We start from the raw sequence: 23,421 nt of genomic DNA, 5'->3' as shown, positions 1-23,421 counted from the left end.
TGGATGGAAATCTCTGGTTGCCTCTTCCCTGGGACTCTATTATCACTTAATCAGATCTGTTTGTGCGTGCGTGTGTAGAGTTAAAGATAGTAACTTTGAACGCATCTATGTGCCCAGCCACACTAACATCCGTGCACGTGTGTGCATGGTCATCTTACTGCAAGTGTGTGTGTTCCAGTGGAGAGTAATACTATTAAATTATCTACAAACCAATTACATGCTTTGATTCAGCAGAAGTGAAGCCACTCAGTGACACACACACATCCCCTCAGTCATTCTTACTGCGTGTGCGTGTAAACTTGAGGAATATAATATAGCAAGAGGATGGAAGTATTTGGGCGTTACAGAGAAAATTGGTAAGGAGGCAAGTAAACTGCTGACTCCAGCAGTTGCGTCCATTTTCAGGGGGAGGAAAGAAGCTGCTGCATAGATCGCACACTGCAGCTCTTCCCGTACTCTGAGGGGATCGAGAGAGGGAGAGCATGCAGCGACAGTGCTGAAGGAAATATAAAATGGATGATGGTATTTGTACCACCGTCTGATTACCAGAACGCTTATGGAACCTCAATTTTGTGTCCCATTTTTCTCCACGCAAAGCTTTCTGTTAATAAGTTATGTTCAGACTGCATAACATGGAATATCAAGTATATTTCAGTTAGTATTATTGTGTTGTACAGTAACTGATACTGTCTTGAACATTTAGTACCATATTATATTAAGATTTGTGGTCATTTTTCATTCCCATTCTACAGAAAGGTTTTCTGTCATGGAGCTCAGAGTTGCTCAACATTGGGAATAATAAAATGTTGATTATGTTTAGCTAACGTTAAGCTAGCTAACAACACATTGGATGATAAGTAGGCTATAATTTAAAAAGTGAGGAATTATCCATTTAATCACATTGTTTTTGCGTTGGCTCTTAAAGTTCCCATGAAACAGCTAACAGGGCGCTATTTGATTCCTTTACAAACAGGAAGCTCGGGAGGGACTTTTTGTGGAAGTTGATTAGCGTTAACCGTAGCCAATATTGTTGAATTTGAGAGCTTTCAAACTCAAACACAAATAGTTAATAACAGCTAGCTGGCTTGTAGGTCGTGTGTGATGGGAGAGGGACAAAAAAATTCAAAGGTATTTTCATCGGAGGCAAAATTAGCATACGCCCGCTAGTGTAAGATGAGTCGTCAAGCTAGCTAACTGTATCATTAAAAATACCTGTTAAATGACAATTTAATCACTGTTAGGCCAGATACACGTGATAACAGGACAATTAGCACAACATGTTCATCATTATAAACCAGAGGAATGCCAGAGGAATTTATACACGCCTCTTTTTATTAGGAGTTTATAGTGGACTAAGCTAGCTAGCAAGCTAGCTAAATGGCAGACTTACTCTTTGATGTGCTTCCTGCAGGGTACGGAGTTTCTCATGCAGGTACCAGTTAGCCTCTCCACGTCCTCCACAATAACAAAAGGTTTCTCCTCTAACGTGACGATGGACAAGTGGTTGTCGTCCAGCTCAGCATCGCCGAAGGAGTTGAAGCGCGGCCACACTGGGTACTTCAGTGTCAGGCTGCGGTTTTCCAGTTTCCCCATCTAGAAGGAGGGAGAGGATGACGACAAGGGCGAGTTGATAAATTAGTTACGCTCCACGAGATTTAGTCACAAAAAACTATAATAGTTGAGTTAAAATGTGGGCTTTTACAGAGGGTGTGGCTCTCAGCCAATACTTTACAGTTAGTGAGCAGGTTGGGAGTCAGCATCTGCCTGAAGACAATTTCTGTAAATATAGCGCAAGTCTGTTGCCCTCAGATGTAATGATTTTAAGCAGACAGGAAGTGGAAGTGGTGAGAAAACTACATCCAGTGATACCAATGAGAAATGCAGTGTGTTACTTTTTGTTACCTGGTAATGTAACAGCTGTTACCTGTTGCCTTATATCTCAAAGCAGAAAGGAAGTGAAAAGGATTACAAATGTAGACACATGTTAACATTTCCTTTTCATGTCACATACAATGCTTTTTTTTGGCACATAAACATACAAACCAGTATACATGTTCACAGACCGTTATTAATGTGACTGCCGGAACTGTAGGCACAAAATAACAGATTAAAAGCATGGTGTGTAGGGATGCATGACAAAATGCACACACAGGGATATACAGTGAGGCTATAAATGCAAACATATATGAGAAAAAGAAAAGGAGTGTGGTCGTATGATAGCGCTGTGACTCGCTTAATAATTCAGAAAGTTTTCAGAGCTGTGATGTCACAGAATCCCCTATGGATGCTCTTTACCCACCCACAGCTGTCTGTAAATGTAGGAGTGTGAGCATTTGTGTGTGCGCTGTTGACGTGTGTTTCTGTAAGACAGGGAAGGGAGAGAGAGCGAGACAACAGCAGGCAGCGAGGCTTTGCTCGACTCTCAATTATTAATGTTACAGGAGACAGAAAATGGCAGAACCTCGCTCTCACTCTTTCCCTCCATTTCAAAACTCCGTCTTTCTTCTTTTCTTTCGTCTCTCTCTCTCTCTCGCTCGGTACTGCAATACCGCTGCACTGTGGAGTGGAAAGGTTTGTTCGTTTTGCACACTCATTAACACACACAAGGGTAAATTTGCGAATGTCTGCAGTAACAGATAGCGACAGGCGAAGATGCCGAATATGTTTTTGAGGTGTGTGCGAAAAAGTAGATCCTTAAAAAACAAGAAGCACTTATACACACATATTATAGCCACACTAAACCCCTCCTCCTCCCCAAACACAGACTCACACACACACACACGCATGTTGTTGCTCAGGCTGCATGCCTGGCTAAGTCATTAACAGGCGAGCAGAGAGGAGGAAGTGAAATTAGCATTTTAATTGTTTTGCTTTGAGTGGTTTTCTATCCTCTGACAGGGATTAGAGTCTTTTCTCCGCTCTTAGTTGGCACCACTGTCAACAGCTCACTCTGCTGTCGGCTACATCTCTCGCAGTGTGTGTGTGTGTGCGGGGGGGTCAGGACGGAACGTTGAGGTGGCATGTGTGCGATGTCTTGTGTGTCACCTTCACTCTCCAGGGAACGGTCGCATTTGTCTATCTGTCTTACCCCAGCTGTTTTGCATTTCACAAGTGAGTGCGTGCGTGCGTGTGTCTACACAAACACGCGAAAGGTGCGTGCGCGGGTGTTCCTATCAAAAAGTGTGGCAGCAAATGGGATTCTGTAGTGTTAAACTAAGGGGGGAATTTGTGCATAATGGGGAAGATAGGGCCTGTATCATTGGAATGAAGGGATTCTGGGAAAGAAAAAACAAAAAGGGAGATGAGTCAGAGGGGAAGAGAAAACTGTGTGGGTTCGAACACACTGGGATTGTACTTTACAAGCAGTTTGGAGTCATTTTCTGGTCTTAGTAGCACCCTGAAGCAGTAGCTGCAAACTGGGTGTGCTTAAAGGAGCAGTTCACCCCTGGAAAAAGCCACTGTCAGTCAAAGCTCATAGAAGTAATAATATTTGAAATTGGCGCCATAGCTGTGGAGAAAGTTGTACAAACAGCTTGTGGTTTCGCCCATTCTACATTCCTACAACACCCAGCATGCATTGCTCTCCCTCAGAAAGGAACGGCCCAGCGAGAGACGCTGGAGTGAAATACTACCGTTTTCGCTGCAGAGACAGAATCCGAAACAAGACGAGAATATACCGGTGGATCGTCTAAAAAATCTTCAGGTCTGCAGTCTACATTTCAAACCTGACGATTTTGAACGAGACATGACATCGGAGGCGGGCGTCCTAGATTGAGGAAGTGTAGTTAAGCTCCCTGGCCTCTGCCAGATGATGCATTTTATGTAGTCTGGAAGAGGTTTTCCAGGGTCCATTGGGCCATTGAGAGGCAGGTAGCGTCCTCCAAGGACAAGGAGCGAAACTGCATTTTTTTCCCCACCATAATGGCATTAGCTCCCCATAATAACATGATGGGAGTGAGGCTGAAAATCGGTGAACTGGCCCTTTAACGGATACACAAACAGTGTTTTGAGCAAGTTTAATTTTTAAAGGGGAGAAAATTAAATTTTGCAATTTTCACCCCCCGGAATATCACCATTGTGCACATGCCAAGCTACCATTTAATACAGTATGTTTTACTACTACTTGCACCTTAAAGTATCGATCTACACAGGTGTGTACAAAGACACATTAAACATTCATACATTTACCTTAAGTCTGCTTTCAATCATTAGTTTAAGCCTGAGGATTGGCCCTGATTTGGTTGGATGAGTCAATAAACTAGAAGGAGAGAGAAATGTTCTAGTCACAAGATGGGCTGAGAAAGGAGAAGGAAGAGGATGAGGGAAAGAAGAAGCTGACTTCAGCAGCTCCTCTGATTTCCTGTCCTCCTGCTCTCCTCTTCCCCCTCCTCTTCTCTCTAATTAAACAAAGAGGGGTTATAAATTTATGCCCAGAGAGAAGAGCGGATTCTCTCTATCGACCGGCCGAGCAGCATAATGCTGAATCTCCCTGTATGAAACACCAGTTATTTCACACGCACAATGCATAGACGAGTGTGTGTGTGTGTGTGTGAGTCTGTGTGAGTGCAATGTGACAGCGGGGCCAGTGGGAGGTTAGGATGATAGGGCCCGTGGGATTACCGCATAATAACATCCCATGGCGACAATCTTATCGCACCATCACCCTGCGACGAATTTAGAGCCACTCTGTGATGAGATGATACTCGACCCCAGAAGAGCTAAGACCCAGAATCTTTTCTATTTATTTCTTTAAATCCCTTGTTTTGTTTCAGTCACTACTCGCTATTTGTCACCTCAAGCCTGACCTCCTTTTTTTATAGTCTCTCCATTCTCCTCTTAAGCTTTTTCAAGCATTTTTTGGTTAACTATACAAACACACACACACACAAACACAAACACACCGTCCACTCAAGCACACGTCTCAAAAATGTCCCCTTTTGGCATGTCAGTCCCCTGTTGGTAAACGTGTAACAACACTTAAGTCCACCGTTTGATAGGTATGTAAGTGTACCCATTCACACACACACATACACTTACAGACAAATACATATTTACAAACACGTACAATCACTCAAGCACATGTCTCAAAAATGTCCCCTTTTGGCTCGGTAGTCCCCTGTTGGTTAAGGTGTAATGACACTTAAGTCCACCGTTTAATAGGTATGCAGGTACACTCATTCACACACACACACACACAGACTTCCTCATATACTCTCAAGGGCTACAATCAACCAGAACCTGGCTTAACAAGAGAGAGATTGATAAAAGAATAAGGAAAAACAAGGGTCAGTAGTCACATACAGAGCACCTTTAATGTGCCAGTCTCCAAGGGAGAGTTATCGCTGTGGCACATTGCATTATGGGAGAATGAGTTCCTAATAGCGTGGAGAAACCTATTCAGTCATAAAACAGTATCTGTCACTCCTGTCAGGCAAAATTATGTCAGGGGAAAGGATTCTGCTCTCCCTCTCCTACGCGTTCTGTGTGTGTGTTACCGTGTGTGTGTGTGTGTGTCTGCATCTGCGTATGTGTGTGTGTGTGTGTGAAAAACAAGGGCTGAGAGAAAGAAGATGACAGGGTGGAAGAGCAAGAGAAAACTGCATCCATGGATTTAGACATCTTTCCTTTAAGAGTCAGAGAATAGTTAAGCCCGAAAATGCAAAAGTGTGTGCGTGTGTTTGTGTGTGTGCACATAGCTTCTGTGTGTGCGTCTGCTCTCCATATTGTGATTCTCCAAGCACAAATCCCATGCTGTCTGTAATAATTATTTTGTAAACTGGCTGCTAACACTGCAGCAGCTCCTGAAGCAATTTACACACTCCATCTACTCAGCAGGAATAAAACATAACATCCTGGTTGTGATCGGTAAATACACTTTTTCGGTAAATACAGTCATTCTGCTGCCGTGGTTACGTACTTTAACAGTGTAAGTGATGAGAAAATTAACACCAACTTAGCAAAGTCATGATTCTTAATATTTCCTTAAATGTGCACCAACATTGATCAACTGCAACGGGGGGGAGGGGCTAGCAGGGTCTTAGCTGAGATTCTCTAAGCTCCCCTCCCCCCAAAATATACATTTGGAGATATCAAACTGGCTCATATACATAAATATACGATAATCATATTTTTCATTTACATAAAAATTGTAGTGACTCAAGTGATGATGACTGTTGACCTTTGCTGCTTTACGTAGCAGCCTCTGCCATCAGTGCGTGAATGTGTGTGTGAATGCGGCATTTAGTGTAAAAGCACTTCACATGATTGCAAGACTAGAAAAGCGATATGTAAGTAGCGCAATTTACCTTTTGATTTTATCGCAAAAAAAACCCGGGAGAGTAGATAATACTAGTGGTGCAATTCCAGCAATGAGAATGCTAATTGCTAACGTTGGTTAATTGTTCGTCGTTGATTGACATGAGTTTTGGTACACACGTTCATTAAACCCCAACGGCTTTGGATGACGCTAGTACATTTTCTTTTTGTCAAATCATTTGGCTTTTGACCAGCTAGCTGGGAAATAAAGGATATTCCCATCAGCCCCAGCTGACGCTTGGCTTTTTGTTGCCATGTTTCCACACTCAACTATAATGTGAACGTCCTTAACCATAAGCATGTTATGATTGGTATTTTCAATATGTAAGTATTGAGCACAAAGCATAGTGTGCCCAAGTATCTTTGCAAACTTGGCTTTGGACTATAACTCTTCCTGAAACATAAGTCAAAGCGTTGCAGTGAGTTTCAGAGGCGATAGAGCTACAACACTGACGAGTAAAATAACTCAAGATTTTGTATCTGCTGCCGTTAACCTCAAAGTGAAGCAAGCTCCTTTGAACTTTTTGATACTAGACAAAAAAAATGAATTAATGTTACGCTTCTCCTGGATGCAGCATCATTACAACATATTAGAGTTGTGTGATATGGAGATACACTTAAAAAAGCTTAGCATGCATCTTATTTGTACACATTCATGCATGGTGACTAGGAAAGTTTGCCGCTCCTTGAAAGGCTGCATCCATCTGAATCGTTTCTTTTTTGCTACCATATCACATCACTTGTTACAGTTAAGCATATTTTTTTTGTCCCAGATAAAAGCCTAATTCTGCATAATTCTCGCCACACTGCGTCCGGCCTTCTCATCCAGTCAGATATACCCGCATGATTTGCTGCAATCTGAGCTTCTTTTAAGTAAAACAGCCATTCGCTAGCGATTACATAATCCTTGAAAAAAAAAAATCCAACCAAGCAGGTGTAGCACTTTCAAAAGCGCCTCTTCTCAAAACTCAAAAACCACACCATCTAACCAAATTTGTGCATGTCAGCAGGTGTGTTTGTTACCGAGACCAGCAGGTGCGGCTGCTTTGAGAACCTGAGTGTTAAACACCTGTAGTGGGTGAAAAAAAAAAAGAGAATATGCACAAGCTGGTGGCTCGGTTCTACCTCTCTCTGTCTCTTTCTCGTGCTCATTTGCCTCCGTTATCTTGGCCCATCTGTCTCTATGTCTCGCTCGTCTCCCTATTGCTCCATATAGCTCCTCCTCTGCCTGTCTCCTCCTCCTGCGCCTCGAGGGGACACATTTTATATTTTTAGTGCATATCCATATTTTAGTGCAGTTTCTGAATTTTTATCTCTTGATCATCATTGAACTCTCTCTCTCTCTCTCCTGTGTGTGAGCTGCTTATTTCTGGCGCATGGGTAGGACGGCTGCACCAGAGGGAGAGCAAGAGAGAGAGAGCTCCCAATTACGTTTCCACTTTGTGTCTCCGTGTCTCTCTTTCTCTGCACCACGGTGAAGTGGTACTAATCAATTTCTCAGTCTCTCTGTTTACAACAACACACTCTACCTCCCATCAGTACACCAACAAAGGGTCTTCTGTGTGTGTGCCTGAGTGTCAGTATGAAATATGAAAACGCTAGTCTCAAAGATGGGTGGAGACTGTGCAGATTGCGGCAAACTCAACTGAATATCGTAACACGCACACACCGATGTGACCTGAATAAAAAAAATGTTCCCAACGCACAGGTCGCTCGAAAAGTGTTCCTGTCAATAACCAGTGCGGGAGGGTAAACACACACACACACACGCATACGCACACACATACATGGGCAGTGACCCCCTGCCACCCCAATAACAGAGGTCTCAGGTTTTGATTAACTGTGGTTTTGAGGCACTATCAGAGACCACAACCGCAATCACAGCTAAAGACTGACAGAGTGCACACATAATCTGGCCTACTGGAAGGAAAACATGGAGGGAAAGAGGGAGGCAGAAAAGAGAGGGAAAGAGGAAGTTAAGGGAGAAGGGAATAAAAATGGGAGGGATGGCATAAGAGAGAGGACAAAAACGCATAACCATCTATCTCCCTCTCTTCTGATTCCAAATCATTATTTTCAGCAACACCTCCCTCTTTCTCCATCCTTCTCTTAAACTTTCTCCTTCTCAGCCTCACCCACTCTCAAGTATGAGCAATCGGGGCATTAAACATGAGGTATTTAAGCCCGTGAGAGGCAGCCAGATGTAGGTATAAAGATACATGGCTGCCATTTAAAGTCCATTACAATGGCGAGAATACTCAGCCGTTCACAGCGGCCATTCGTTACCGAGGCTTTCTCGCATTAACCAGTTGAAGTAATCCATAAGCTTGTTAGTTAATGAGGTCATTGATCAACTAAGTGTTATACGGATGAGACAGAGGAAGCATTTCCAGTGGTGATTGCTGGTTGCTTTGACACTTCAAATTAATTGGTCACTTGTCAGTCAAATTGAGTGTCGCTATCTGTTTAGCCTTAATGGGTATCACTGCCAACTAGCAAGAAATGTATCAAACAAAAGTTTGTGTTTGCAAAAGACCAGCTTGCTGTTGGTTGAGGAAATAATGCATCAGGTAAGTGATAATGTACAGTGAGAGGGTTGTTATGGCGGATTATCACACAGCTGTGTTAAACACGTGATTCTGATTGGTTGATTTCGGCAGTCCGAGGTCTGTTATTTCTCGATAACAGACCATTGTTAAGAAGAACAGGACGTTGCTAGGGATGCAGCTCTAATCACACATCCAAAGGACAAACTGTAATCATATCACTCCGCCGAAAGAAGTCCGGTAAATTTGATGTCAGTCTGTTTACAGAGGGAGCAGGACCCTGTTGTGGTTTCACCCGGTCGGGGTTCCATTCCGCGATAACAACCTGCTCAATAAGTACAGTCCCAGTGGAACCCCGACAGGGAGAGCAGGACCCTGTCAGGGTTCTTTTTTTCCCTCGGTTAACAGACTGATGCCAAATTTACCAGACATCTTTCAGCAGATTAATGTGATTACCTTCTTTCCTCCAGATTCTGTGATTAGAGTGGCATCCCTAGCAACGGTCTGTCCTTCATAGCAACGGTCTGTTATCGAGAAATGACAGACCTCGGAATGCCGTAATTAACCAATCAGAATCAAGTATTTAACACAGCCGTGTAATAATCAGTAAAAACTGTAAAAGGACTACACATAAAGGACATTATTATCAGGGTTATCACATGTATATTGGTTTTGAGTTGTATGTTAACTTATATGCAAAAAAGAAATACAACTAAACACTAATAATAACATGTAATTATAGTAGCGCTCATGATAAAGAAACATGAATAAATAAACACAAAAAAAGAAGCACAAACACAGACCCAAAACAAAAGAGACATCAGGGCCGTGCTCAGGTTTTATTAGTCCCCCAGCATCTAGCTTAGGAAATTGTTGGCCAGCCACCAACCAAACCCCATGCAATTTTTATGGTATTTAATGATATATCAAGATTTTACAATATCCACTGAAATTTTCAATTATATGTTGTTACGATTTAATTTCCCTCCATGTAAATTTTGTTTTGTAGCCTTCTCTACAGCTAGTAGAGTTAAAATAGGTCTCAAATAAATAAGAATAAGCCTTAAAAAACTTCATATGTGGAATGAACCCCCAAATTCCCAGATGTATTTAAGGTGATGTGGGCTCTATGTTTCAGTGGTAGCTGGCCCTGAACACACAGGTTTTTATGTACTTTTACACACGCACGTACTGTACACACTGTCCACCCCAGACACACATGCTGATGTAGATCCTACCTTCTCCCACTCCCTGTCCTTGTTGAGGACAATGACCACCAGCTTCGGGTATTCCTGGTAGCCGTCCTCTGTGAATGACAAGTCCTTGCCATCCCACGTCACATTCATCATGTACCTGAGAGTGAGAGGAGAAGAGGAGGAGGTGGAGGAGGAGGAGGGAGGTGTGGAGAAGCGGGGCAGAGGGTGATAAAGATTAGATAGGTGAGGACGGAAGACGGAGGAGGGGGAGGTGGAAAAAAATGAGAGGATGAGAAAAGAAGAGGAATGAATGGAGGCGTGGAGAAAGAAGGAAAAGAGAAAATTAGACACATTAGCATGAGAAAGAGTCAAATTACAATCTTCTAGTATTGCTTTTCTAAAATATTCACACAGGCTCTTTTGTATTAAAAATAATGCTGATAGATTTAAAAAAAATCTATTCAAATCCTTCAAAAAACGCAGGTGTGTGTGTGTCTGGTATAACCTGGGAAAATTCCTGGAAATGTGAGTGTTAATGGAATAACAGGATTGTCGTAGTATTAGTGCTGGATGCTTTTATTAGAAACATGATGAGAGTAAATTAAATTACCACTAGAGCTGTTTCGATACTGGGGGGATCGGATGATAACTCACAACACGATACGCGATATGTGGCCCACGATAATGATAATATCACGATACAGCGATTGTGCGATAATTGATATATTGCAAGACAGTGATATAATGATACATCACGATATCTGATTAACTGAAGAATACAAAATGCCCCTAAAAATGTATTATTCACTGCAATTGGGTGTCAATTTCTCAGATTTTGACACAAATTGAGTGATGCCATGACTCAAATTGTCAGGGAGATCTGTTCAGAGCACTGATTTAAAAAAATAGATATCAGAAGATATCTGGCGCTAACGACACGATAATTGTATCACACCAGTCGGGATGACGATATATTGCGATATCGATATGTTGTCATATTGCGACGATACGGCGATATATCGATAACGATATATCGATATCTCGATAACAGTATCAGTATCAGCCTCTGATATCACTGCACCAATCTGATACCATAATTAATTAGACACAAAAAGGTAACGATTCAGGTAAATTACTGTGTGACATTAACAAACAACAACAATATGGTGCTAGCAAAGAGTGTAATGTCAGTCAAAGCTGATTAAATGTCAACCAATATATTCCACCAATATTACGCATGTTTTTATAATGGCACTAATATCGGTACTCGGTATCGGCCAATACTCAAGTCTTGGTATCAGAAGGAAACAATGGTATTGGAACATATCTAGTTACCATGGTACCTAAAGCCACAGTACGCCACACACACATACACACACTGTAATGAGTGACCCATATGGCAGGTCACATTAGCAAAGATGGAGGGCAGGGGGAAGATATTCTTGGGTCCACACAGCCTCCACATTAATCACGGCTGTCCTTTCCCACTCTGTCTCCCTCACTCCTTGTGTCAGCGGTCATGTACAACACGGGAGGGAGACAGCTCCTCCTTTCTCCCTCTTCCTCTCCATTCTGGCGCCGGGCGACGGGGCAATATTTAACATGCACATCCTGCAGTGTGTGAAGGTGCAACTGAGGGGCACAAATGGCAATAAAAAAAGGGAATCAACCACATCTCTCTCATTCAGTTAAATTGTGATTTTCAATTTACAGTACGTTCATTGAATTAGTTTTATTATTCATATTCCCATACGTCCATGTTACGAAGGCAATTATGATACCATGTAAGACAATAGAAGGGTGATAGATAATAGAGAAAAAAGGGTGTGTAATATGTGTTTATCTAAGTGTGTGTGTGTGTGTGTACATGGCCCTTTAAATTGCTTCTGGTAACACACACGCACAGCCACTCAATGCTCAGATGAAATCAGCCAGAGATAAGGGGATTGAGTGGGTTTTTGTGATTAAAATAATCTGATTGGCCCTGCAGGCAGCCAGGTGAGAAGTATTAAGCCATTTGATTGGACATGGGATGCGGTGCTGAACCCAATTATGTGCGACTGCAGCCGAGGAAGAGGTGCTGGAGGAATCGATACCAGCGTGCGGGCTTGCTCTTTTAGACAACAGCCCATTCTGCGCTTTGTAACCATCTATCTGGAAGTGATGCAGACAGGCCACACACACACACCACTTCCACACACACACAAACAGAAGAAGCGTCCCCCCTCTTTCCATCTCTTTACTCTACATTTTGCTCTGCTTTGTTGCTCATTTGGATTATTTTCACTCCCTCGTGCTCTTATTTCTTTTGACACGAGCCATCAAAGATTTGTTATTTACAGCATTAATACAAAGGATGTGATGTAACTCTGATGTAACAATGTCCAAACGCGCGCTGACTGTCAGAAGCCTGGGACTCTGTGTAAAACATGCTGTAAGGTGAATTAGTACACAAAGAGAGATGTTGTTGGGAGCAGACTGAAGAATGTATTATATCCTGAAAGAAATCTTACTTACACTCTAAAAAAACAATTAGTCATGGTCACTTCTAAATGATTGACAGTTTAACTAGACGCGAGAAGATCCCTGTCTCAGCCAAGAAATAAATTGAAAGACTGTGTTAGAAAAACAACTAAATTGACAACTAATTTGTAATTAAAAGTTAGCTGAACTGGATAATAAGCTTAGTTGATTTGACAAGGAAAGTTTATTTGTTTTCAATCAATATGAATGATCTCATCTTATCTTTTCAAATTCAGTTAGCTTAAAAATTTAAGACAGTCCAAACACTAACTTTTTTTCTTAGTTATAACAACCTTTTTTTTTTGTGTGTGTGGTTCTCAACAGGGGAGGTCGGGACACAAAAGTGGGTCAAGGAGTTGTTTTCAGTGGGTCGCGGAGATGTGCTTGGACAAAAAGAAAAGATGTCAAAAAGTCGATGCTGCGCTTTTATTTTGAAAGACATGGGTTTCCTACATAGACTGTATAAAAAGATGGACGACATGACAGCTCCCTAAAAGTGAAGCCAAAACCTCTCTATCGCCCCCTGCTGAGTGGCTTCAGTATAGTATAGTATCAATTCCGTTCAATGAGAGTAGATGAAGACGCGTCGTCCATCTTTATATGCAGTCATTCCTATGAGTTTCAGATTGTCCTGATTTTGGCGCCCCCTGTGGACAAAGCCGTACCTCTTATCTCTTTGCTGATTTTGTCCTGTACATTCTTAAGTGGTGTTTTTTAACAAAGAGTCTCAACCTGCTTTCTTTAACAGTCATATGTATCACTCACTTTAAATTTGTGACCTGGACAAAGACAGCGTGCGGTTAATCGCTTCGTCTGACACCTACCTCCCACCAGCGGCTTCAGGCATTAAAAATAACTAAATAGAAATAATCAATCTTGTCGCTGATGGTCTGGTTTGCATTTGTAGATCATAAAGAGTCATCAGAATTAATTTCAGTCTGTTTCATAACCAGAGAAAAACTCCTCACAGGAGCTTTAAAAACATAAAATTCAAGTAGTGACTATATGGCTTCAAGCTATTCTTAATAAGCATCTATAAAACAAGTTATGTTTTCCATATAAACCATGTCTAACACAGCTTGAATAAAAAATCTATATCTAAGATTCAATTTAGTTTAACTCAACAAAATGTGATAAATAGCCTATACGGTAAACATAATGGAATTATTATCAACACGACTCGCTTAAGTGTGTGTGACACAAGCTGAAAATCTTGGCTGACAGCGTCCAAAAAACAAACAGGATGCAGACAGGATGAGCAGATTGAGTGTCTGCAAGTATGTTTGGGCAAACGCCCATCGCACAGGTGGACCTAATAGGGTGTTGCTAGGATACGGACACAGGCTGAAGTGTATACACTGTGAGATGACCTTACATAACCCCTGAATAAAAAAACAACCCCGCACAGAAACACAGACAATTACTTTGCCCAGCCCAACAATTCTCCCCCTAATGTTTCCTCCCCTCCTGTAGCACTGAGATCAGCGTAAAGCAGTCCAATTCCTCTCACTTTCCAGAAACCATTAAATCAGTAATCTCGCTTTTCATTAGGGTGGGTGGGGGGGGGAAGAGGGGTAGAAAGCAGAGAAGCACACATTTCTCAGAGCCAAAAACAAACACAGACACTCTCCATTTATGCTGTTTTCCTAATCCTGCGCTCAGTGACCAATGAATATTAATAAAGAAACAAGTTATGAATACATTTTCTGGTAATAGCACCATGTCCTGTCCTGTCCTTTATATAGTTTGTGTTCTTGGCGCAAAGATATAAAGTCTCAAGTGCTTGCTTGATCTAAGCGTGTCTACAAAGGTCTGACTTTGTGATGAGAGCTCACATTTTATCCGAAGAGGCTTCATTGCAGGGAAAAGAGTCTCCACGAGGATGTTAAGATAAGCTGTATAATGCTGTGTGTGTGTGTAAGAGAGAGAGCGTAAGATAGAGGCATTTACCCTTCATCAAGACAAGGACCAGTCAAAGCAATGATGTATACTGTCGGCGCTGGTGATCTATGAGCTGCAACAGCACACACACTCAAACACACACTGTGCTTGTGAGTGATACAGGGTGGGCTGCAAAAGATGGGGGCTGCTATTAATGCTGACCTAAGTCTTTTAAGATGGCCCAAGGGTGGGTAGTCACTTGAACACACTCAGTTAGCATGACTGTACAAGGTGAAGTAGTTGCTAGCTTAAGCAGTGTTTTCTCCCTTGTGTGTGTGTGTTTGTACATTTTGTCTGCACAGTTATTTTTCTGTAGGAGTTCCGGCAGCAAAAGATTAATGCTAACAATTACACTTTCTCTTCTCCAAGCTTGCAGACGCACCATTAAATGCAACACATGTACGCACAGCTACTTCAGCAGGTTTCCATTTGTTGCACATAAAAGGATTTAAGTGTGTATTAGCTCAGGATCCTTTACACTGTAGCTGTGAATACCAGGGTTTTTCTCCGATATGCAAATCAATTTTTGGTTAAGGAATCCCTGCACAACACTGGAGCACTTTTTTTTTTAGATAGCCTCCCCTCTGATGAAAAATTAATAAAGCACGTGTCTGCTGGGATTTGCAGTGGTTCACATTGCGACTGACTAAACTCCATATTTTCTGCTCTGCAGTCCCATCTGTCCTTGATTCTTAATGCTAAGTGTAAAAGCAACTATACATAGGCCTACTCAATGGCAACAATACAGAAAACCTCTCAATACTGCCGGCTAATATGCTGCTTTTATAAAATGCACTCCTACCAAACCCAAAGGACTTTTCAGGGTTAGCATTGCTTCAGCTACAATAAGCTCATTGTTAGATTAAACACAGAGGCATCTTCTTTCTCTTCATGCTGTAAGATTTTTGTCTGTTAAAGTGAGAGCTTATGTAAAGTCAGAAACAGACACACTTTTCATGTCCACAAACTGAGTCCCTCTCTTGAGTCGACTGTTACCTACGCGGCAAGCTAACACTTAAGCTAGCAACTGAGATTTGAGGTGTGAAATGACTTGCTCTTGTCATGATTTTAGAGTCTCTCATTCACACCCACATGTACAAAGAGTACATATGATAGCATTATGCGTCCAAAACTCCAGTGGTAGTGGTAAGCTAACACTAGCCTACAACAACCAGCAGCAGTATATTGTAAATGCTAGGCTAAGTTGCTGATATTAGCCGTAGCCCTTTCCATTAGGTGTTTCCAGCACAAATGCAGTTTCAACACCTTGACAGCATACATTAATGTACACATTACTTTACCCTGCCCTTTGTGCTAAAGGTGCGAGTGTACAGGAATATTCCCCATCTAGTAAATAAGCTACTCTTTGCTCGGTCTCATCTGTCACATGTCACAGGAGACCTGCAAACAGAGCTGCGCATGAGGCAGTGGTGCAATAAATAAACTACATTTGTCCAAGCAGACAGGATTAGCAAGCGATCATGCAGTTATTTAATATTTATGGTCTGTGTAGTGGCTGGCGTGTTAAATCACCGGGGAGTCAAGTGTAAAAAAAAAAAACATATTCACAGGTTGAAAATGACGGAAGGAACATGCAGTGTTGTGTGGTTCTGTACTTTGCAATAAGCACTACTTTAAGTATAGAAATGACTGTTTATTAAACATTAGTTTTGCTTGTATTCTAAATTTAATACAACAATTAGTCCTGATCAAGTTATCTGATTGGATAAGACGTATTCCATGAGTGTTAATCACTGGGACTTTTCACTCTGTGTATCACTACGCCTCAGCCAGGTGTTCTGAATACTGTTAATCAACATTACAGCAGACTGGGATCAAGCTGGTGCCTCTGAATCACACAGCAGACTCTTGTTTCACTGGATAAATTAAAACAGATAAATGTACATAATAAAAACAGCCTGCAGACAGAGTGCAGGAGAATGTTTGGGTTGCTTGGCAACAAAAGTCCAGTTTCAGTTAAGGTGTGGAACTAGTTGAGTTGGTGGAGCAAAAAGTAATGTTGTTGATTGTTACTGTTTAGCACCATTTGCTGTTTGTATAACTGTTGTATAAAAGCAATATCACACTCACAGTCGTGATTTTATACTGAATATCAGCACGGCTGTGATTCGGTTGTAGATATTCAGTGCAACACTCCCTCTCATGTGATATTGCTTAAATAACTGTACACATCAGTTTATTGTATATATTGTCTTTATGTATTTTAATGTAAATACTGTACAACACACATGTTCAATTTCAGCTGACATTCCGTGTTGTAAAATGCTGAATGAATTATATTGAAACCTTGATTAGCATGCTAATCTACCAGCTCCATAATGACATGATTGCTTTAACTAATTAATTCAAATCCGTCTGCACATGACACGCATCTTAACTTCTCAAATCCTGCACTGCAGTGTGTGCAGTGTGTAACCACATGCCTCTGGACAGCTAACATGACAACTGCCCCCAGACTCTGCGTGTGTGTGTGTGTAATGTGTTTGTGCGTACATGTGTTTCCTGAGTTCTGACCCTCATATATCAGGGCTTGAGACTGAAATTACCTGTCAGAAGAAACTACTTTCACCACGCCTTTTCCACACACATACACACACTCTCACAATGATAAATAAGTGCTAAAGTCTTTTAAGGCACAATGTTCACCACAGCGAGGTGAGAGATACACTGTAAATCTCACATGACAGAATATTCTCTAAAGGAGGGGGTGTATTTCTCTTGTTTCTTGTTCTGACACACGCACACACACCCCAGCGTGCACACAGCATATTTTATCTGGAGCACAAGTTGTCACTTGGTCTGATTGCTGCACTGGCCAGGGCTCTTAGGCGGTCATTTGTCTCCTGTTTTTATTTAATTTTATTTTTCGATTACTCAGCAAAACAGATTCATCTTAGAGGTGTCACAGTGGATTTATCACAATGGCTGTCACAGGAAAAAAGGGAGTGAGCTAAAACTTCACTGAAGGCCTTCAAGGCAAGACACTTGTCAACAACAGAAGACTTTCCTGTGATTTCAGCTCAATCTATTAATATAATTGTCTTCAAAACACTGTTTTTCTTCTGAGGGCGGAAGCAGAATCCACTGTAAATCGTCTTGTTGTCAGATATCAAGTTCTCTTAAGCAAAGAAAGACATCAAATGAATCAAACTGAGAGCTTATAAAGAAAAGCTGTTATTGACATTTTGCTGAGGACGTGAGGAGAGAAGAGAGCGTACCCCCTGAAGAACTCAAGAGAAAGGGAACATAAAATACTGTGACACACTTTAAATCCTGCAATATGTCACACGGGTGCTGTAAATTTGTACATACAGCCCATCTGCCCGCCTCTGTGTGTGTGCCATGGCCCCCCCCCCGCCTCCTCCCCTGACAGCCGTTGATGGTCTAACAACCCACACTGGCCCGCCGCCCCGACCTGGCCCTGACCAATCATGTCGCTCGTGTTCCGTCCCCGAAGCCCTATTGGCTGAGCTCTCTCACCCACGACAAAGCCATCTGTGGCCGCTCATCACCTGGGTAACAACCTGAGGCAGCAGAGCATGCTGGGAACGAAGTCAGCTGGCTCAAGATGTTTTGGTAATTCCCTTTTTGTGTCGTTGTGTTTCCTGACAAAACGAGAGCTGTATTAAAGTGGACTCGGTGTTTAAAGTCCTATCGAGGTTGTCCACGGTGTAATCAGTCTTACTTTAGTGTCTCATTGCAGAAGAATGAGTGTCATTTATGAGTTCGGGCTCATAAACGGAGCTGATCAATGCCAGTAACTCTTGAAATCACTCCTGGAATTTTAAGCTCTCAAAACTGACAGTTTGCCCATTCCCCTTTATGCTTTGTGTACTCGAATCTCCCAGACCCCCTGAACTATGCACAGCACACAATACTCGTGGCAGTTGAAAAATCATTGAAAGGTGAAAGGAGTCTCTGGCAGCAACGTCTTTGATGCTGACGCCAATTCAGCAAGATATCAGGCGGACAGATAAGAAACCTATGATGCGACGGTCAGCACTACAAGTCCAAATAGTTACAGGTTGATTTGTTGAACAATTTCATGAACATGTTGCAAGAAAGTCAAATGTATGCAGGCTCTTAAACTAGCTGTAGAACTCATGTTTGTAATAGTGTGAAACGTAGCTCGTGTTTGGCGTCTAGGCTCCGCCCTCGTCACTCCTCGCACATTTATTTTACATGCAGAAATTTGAGGAGTGCCGGAGCCTGCAGGTGGATGCTGGGGTGGTGGTGGAGCTGAAAGTATGAGTACTGGTGCAAGGCAGCGTTCGCAATGACAGACCAGAGGGAGAGACTGGGAAGCTTGCAGCTTAAAGCTCCTGTCAGGAACTTTGGGTTTCTGTTGATTTTGGCGCCCCCTGTGGACAAAGCCGTACCTCGTATCTCTTCGCTGATTTTGTCCTGTACATGCTTCAGTAAACAAAAAATCCCATCTGCTTTCTTTAACATAATAAGTATCACTCACTTTAAATTTCTGCCCTGGAAAATGTAAACAAAGGGTGCAGTTAATCGCTTTGTCTGACACCTACCCCCCAACCAGTGGTTTCAGGCATTAAAAATAACTATATAGAAATAATCAATCTTGTCGCTGATGGTCTGGTTTGCTTTTTTCTGTCATATAAAGCCATCAGAATTAATTTCAGTCTGTTTCATAACCAGCAAAAAACTCCTCACAGGAGCTTTAAATAGAGCGCCAAATTGGGAGGAAGTGTTTGTCAGGTGATCGTGGAGAATGACGCATGTCAAGTGTGAAATCAGTGCAGCTCCAGTTGCCTGTCTGGACTGGCTCACAGGCGGCGTGAGAAAAACAACCTCGCAACCCCAAAACTACAAGTTGTCCTTGTTCATTGTTGCCCTTTCACAGTATTGTTTTCATCTCCTTTAAATCTCTCTTTCTTCTCTTAGATGTTATTTCAGTTCATTTCTTTCTCTGTGCAAAACATAAAAGGAATTACACAATAACATAAAAAGAATGCACAGGTGGGATGAAAAAAGAAAAACCCTTAGGGCTTGCTAAAGGAGCCAAGCGAACATTCAAGTAAAAAGACAGCTGCATATGCTTGCCACATATTTACAAGCAGCTGGAGTAATATCTGACTGTAAGATTAACATTATGCAACCTTTTGAGACGTGGTGAGGTACGAAACAGTGAATAAACCTCCTAACCATGAGACAGTATGCTCCTTGTGTTTTTAAAGGGGGGGTATTATGCTAATTTAAAAGTTCATATTTTACTCTGTGATACCTGTGGAGTAGCTTAGCATAATTTACAGTTAAAAAAACTCATAAATTTTCTCACACTGGCGCTCTGTGCAGGCCCTCATACAGCCTTTGCCTGAAACGGCTCATTCAGCTCTGTCCCTTTAAGAAACCTCGGCCCTTCAAGCCCCCTACACACATACTTTTACCTACAGATTTGAAACTTCACCCACGTTTAGTCTGAACATCCAACATTGTATTGTATGTATATGTCTTAAAATGTGGAACAGTATAGTACCCCCCTTTAAGTGAAGTTAAATGAGTTTTTCTCCTCAATGAGTTTTCTGTTTAAGCTTTTGAGTTACAAATTGAAGCACAGAAAAACAACAATTCTGGCTTCTGTTTTACATTTTGCAATCAAATATCTCTCTCTTCCACTTTAGACTTGTAATTTCACACATCATCATTTAAAAAAAAAAGAAAGAAAACAAGAATGGGATGTAAACACAGGTTGCATGCATCTTCCCCTTCCTCTGCCAGATGGAAAGCCAGACAGAGCTGGCAAGACCTGCGACATCTCCCACTGGCTGCCGGGGAGCGAGCGCATGATGAGCAGGGGAGAGCAGAAGAGGGTTGAATGAGAGGCGGATGAATAAATGAGAAGAGGAACAGAAGGACTCATCAAGGAGTTCTTCAATTTTGGAGAGCACTCATTTGTAGCAGCCACCCGCTGTTACCCCGGTCTCAATTTCTTCCCTTCTCTGTTTCTTCATAGCCTAAATCACAAACAGCATCCTCAACTCCCATTCAACCCTTTATACCCCTCTTCCTCTTTGACTACTATATTCCTCTATTCTCTTAGCTATCACTCCCTTGGTCGTCTATCCAGTAATTGCATCTTTTTTCAATCGCAATCCTTAACATAGCCTTGGAAAGTTGGTAGAAGTCTCTAATTATGGAGGACAAAGGCAGACACAAACAGACAGACAAAACATGAAGCAATGTGCATAAACACAACCAGTCCCTTGATGCTATAGAAACACGCAAACCCTCATGAAATATTTCAAAAGACTTCTGTTTTCTAGTTCTTCACATATATCTCGCTGTATTTCTTACTCAATATTATAGACATGGACGCCAAATCAAACACCTCTTTACTTACTTGTGTAGCGCACTGGGTGGCAGCTTGGTCGTCTTCTCCATCTGGCCGTAGCAGGACGTCTTGGCTTCAGGGATGTCGCCGTACTCCTCCAACATGGCTGCCGCGGCCGACGTTATGATCCCCAGACCGTCCCGAACTCGCGCCTCCAACGGGTAGTCCCAGTCGTCGTACGACACTGAAATCATTCCCGGCGGAAACTCGTCGGGCGTTATCTCTGGATTCCCGGTTGTGAGGGACGGCACGATCCAGATGTATCCGAAGCCGGTGAGGCCCAGAGAGCGAGCCTCCTCCAGGATGTAGACCGCCTCATCCTTGGAGCAGTAGAGCAGGACCACCGGGGACTGGACCTTCTTGAGCATGATCTGAGACCGGCTGTCTTCCTCCACCGCGTCCAGTATGATGATATTCTGCAGGTCCCAGCCCACAAAACTAAAGCAAGGATAGCAAGGACAGGAGTGAAATGTTAATATTTAACTAATAGACTATTAACTTTGCTCAGGTGCCGGCAAGGGCGGATATAATTATCCATTATAATTAATATCATTGTTAAGTGCGACGTGAATGCTAATAGGTGTAAAGTGCTTATTGTCAGGGGAAACACATTAAGGCTAAATGGAATGCAAATGCTAAAGCTGGTCCTGTATAATGACGCTCAGCAGGTTCCAGCCCACACGACTAAAGGACAAGGAGAACAATCACTGGACCGCACATGTGAAAGGACCAACACAGTGCCTGTGGACAATGTGTTAATTGGTGATAAAGGCTATCTGAAAATATTGCTGCCATCAACATGGAGCGCAGCTTGTGTTACAGCTTTCGGACCAAAAATAGCTTCATTAATATTGCATTACTCCTGCACAGACATGTGGCTGGAAATAGATGTTTTTACATTCTACAGATGTTCTTCTACAAAATGTTGATGCTGTAATTAAACCATATTCATACGGCAGCCATTTTCATCTGACATCATGCTGCTCGATTGCTGGTCGGTTCAGGTAGCAAGCCGTGAAATCATATTGAAATAAGACTAATCATTTTAAAGTTTCAGTATTGTGCAGCAACTAAAAACACAATGAACAGTAAAAATCTGGAGGGACATTTGGACAAATTTCAAGTTAAAACAACATGTTTAACAATAGGTACCGTCAGACAACAGCTAATGTAAGCGTTCAGCCACTTCCCAGCTACTAGTACCATGGGCTAAGAAGAGGTAAAATGCTAACATCACTTTTTGAAAGTGTTACGCGACATGATAGAGAGGGCATAAACAGACTTAACTTAGTTAAAACATCATATTTGATGACCCATTAACTACCAGACAACAGCTAACGTTAGCATTCAGCCACTTCCTGGCTAATAGTACGATAAACTAGGAAGTGGTCAAACACATAGACAAGGCATAAAGAGAATTAACTTTAATAAAACACCATATTTGATGACCCATTAACTACCAGCTAACATATTTAAAAACCAAATCGCTACTGTCAGACAACAGCTAATGTTAGCATTCCGCCACTTCCTAGCTAATAGTACCATAAGCCAGGAAGTGGTCAAATGCTAACATTACTTTTTGAAAGTGTTGTGCTATATGACAGAGAAGGCATTTACTTAAGTTTGTTAAAACATCATATTTGATGACCCATTAGCTACCAGCTAACATTAGCATTCAAGCACTTCCTTGCCAGTATTACAAATTACACCTTGCCTTTTCTATTGAGCACTAGTAAAAGGCGACCTTAGCGTTTAGCCACTTCGTAGGTAACAGCGTTAATAGCCAAAAATCATGTGAATGCTAATATTAGCTGTTATCTGACGTTAGCTACTAGGCTATCAAATGCTATTATGACTTTAAGCATGGAAGAATGTCCCTCCATATTGTCGCTATCCGTTGTCTTTTCAGCTGCTAATCAACCAGGAAAAGGTGACATTACATTTTTTGTTATTACCTGTAATTTAAAAAAGACACAGCACTGCGCTTCCTGAGCATGATGTCAGAGGAATATGGCCGCCACAAAATAACTGGTGAATGCTCAAAACAGATCTGTATAATTCCAAACTTTCAATCTAGCTCTGTAGCAAGACTTAGAAGCCACAAGCACCCATTAAAAAGATATTTGTGGGGCGTCCCCTTTAATCCAGCGAGACTGGTTGCTCTTTTCACAATGACCAGCGTGATTATAGTCAGCAGGTCCTAGAACGCAAGAATAGAGAGCAGCAGAAACAAAAGAAAAAGGCAGTTATTTTACTGTAGTGATTCAAGAAAATAACACATCATGAAATGGCATCATGCTGCGGTGTCAGGAGTTCAGGTCGTTGATGACAGAGCTGAAGGAGTGAGAGGTAAGGATAAGGCACACAAACACACACACACTGGAGCGTGTTAAAAAGTATGAAGCATGGTGGGGGAAATTGTGGAAGCAGCAATTCCTCATACAAGAATCCAACAATAGATAGGAAGAGAAACATGAGAGTGATTTGGGACTTGCTGTCCTCTGTTCGCTGTCCAAAGTCATAA

General features: G+C 42.0%; 1 protein-coding gene across 1 annotated transcript in view; it reads right to left on the bottom strand.

The window, feature by feature from the left end:
* The window catches only part of grin2aa (glutamate receptor, ionotropic, N-methyl D-aspartate 2A, a), a 157,177-nt gene that overhangs the window by 31,371 nt on the left and 102,385 nt on the right, over positions 1 to 23,421 (bottom strand). The window contains exons 3-5 of the mRNA XM_069675915.1: positions 20,907 to 21,335; positions 10,100 to 10,214; positions 1,391 to 1,593 (exon numbers count right to left, since the gene is read on the bottom strand). Coding sequence (XP_069532016.1) covers positions 1,391 to 1,593; positions 10,100 to 10,214; positions 20,907 to 21,335 — 747 coding nt within the window. The remainder of the gene's footprint in view (positions 1 to 1,390; positions 1,594 to 10,099; positions 10,215 to 20,906; positions 21,336 to 23,421) is intronic.

Source organism: Semicossyphus pulcher, unplaced genomic scaffold (assembly GCF_022749685.1).
Source record: "Semicossyphus pulcher isolate SPU_LCO1_2020_fin unplaced genomic scaffold, fSemPul1.0.p SCAF_25, whole genome shotgun sequence".
Taxonomy (NCBI): Eukaryota; Metazoa; Chordata; class Actinopteri; order Labriformes; family Labridae; genus Semicossyphus; species Semicossyphus pulcher.
The sequence above is the reverse complement of the archived record's forward strand: the minus strand, read 5'-3'. Positions and strand labels throughout refer to the sequence as shown.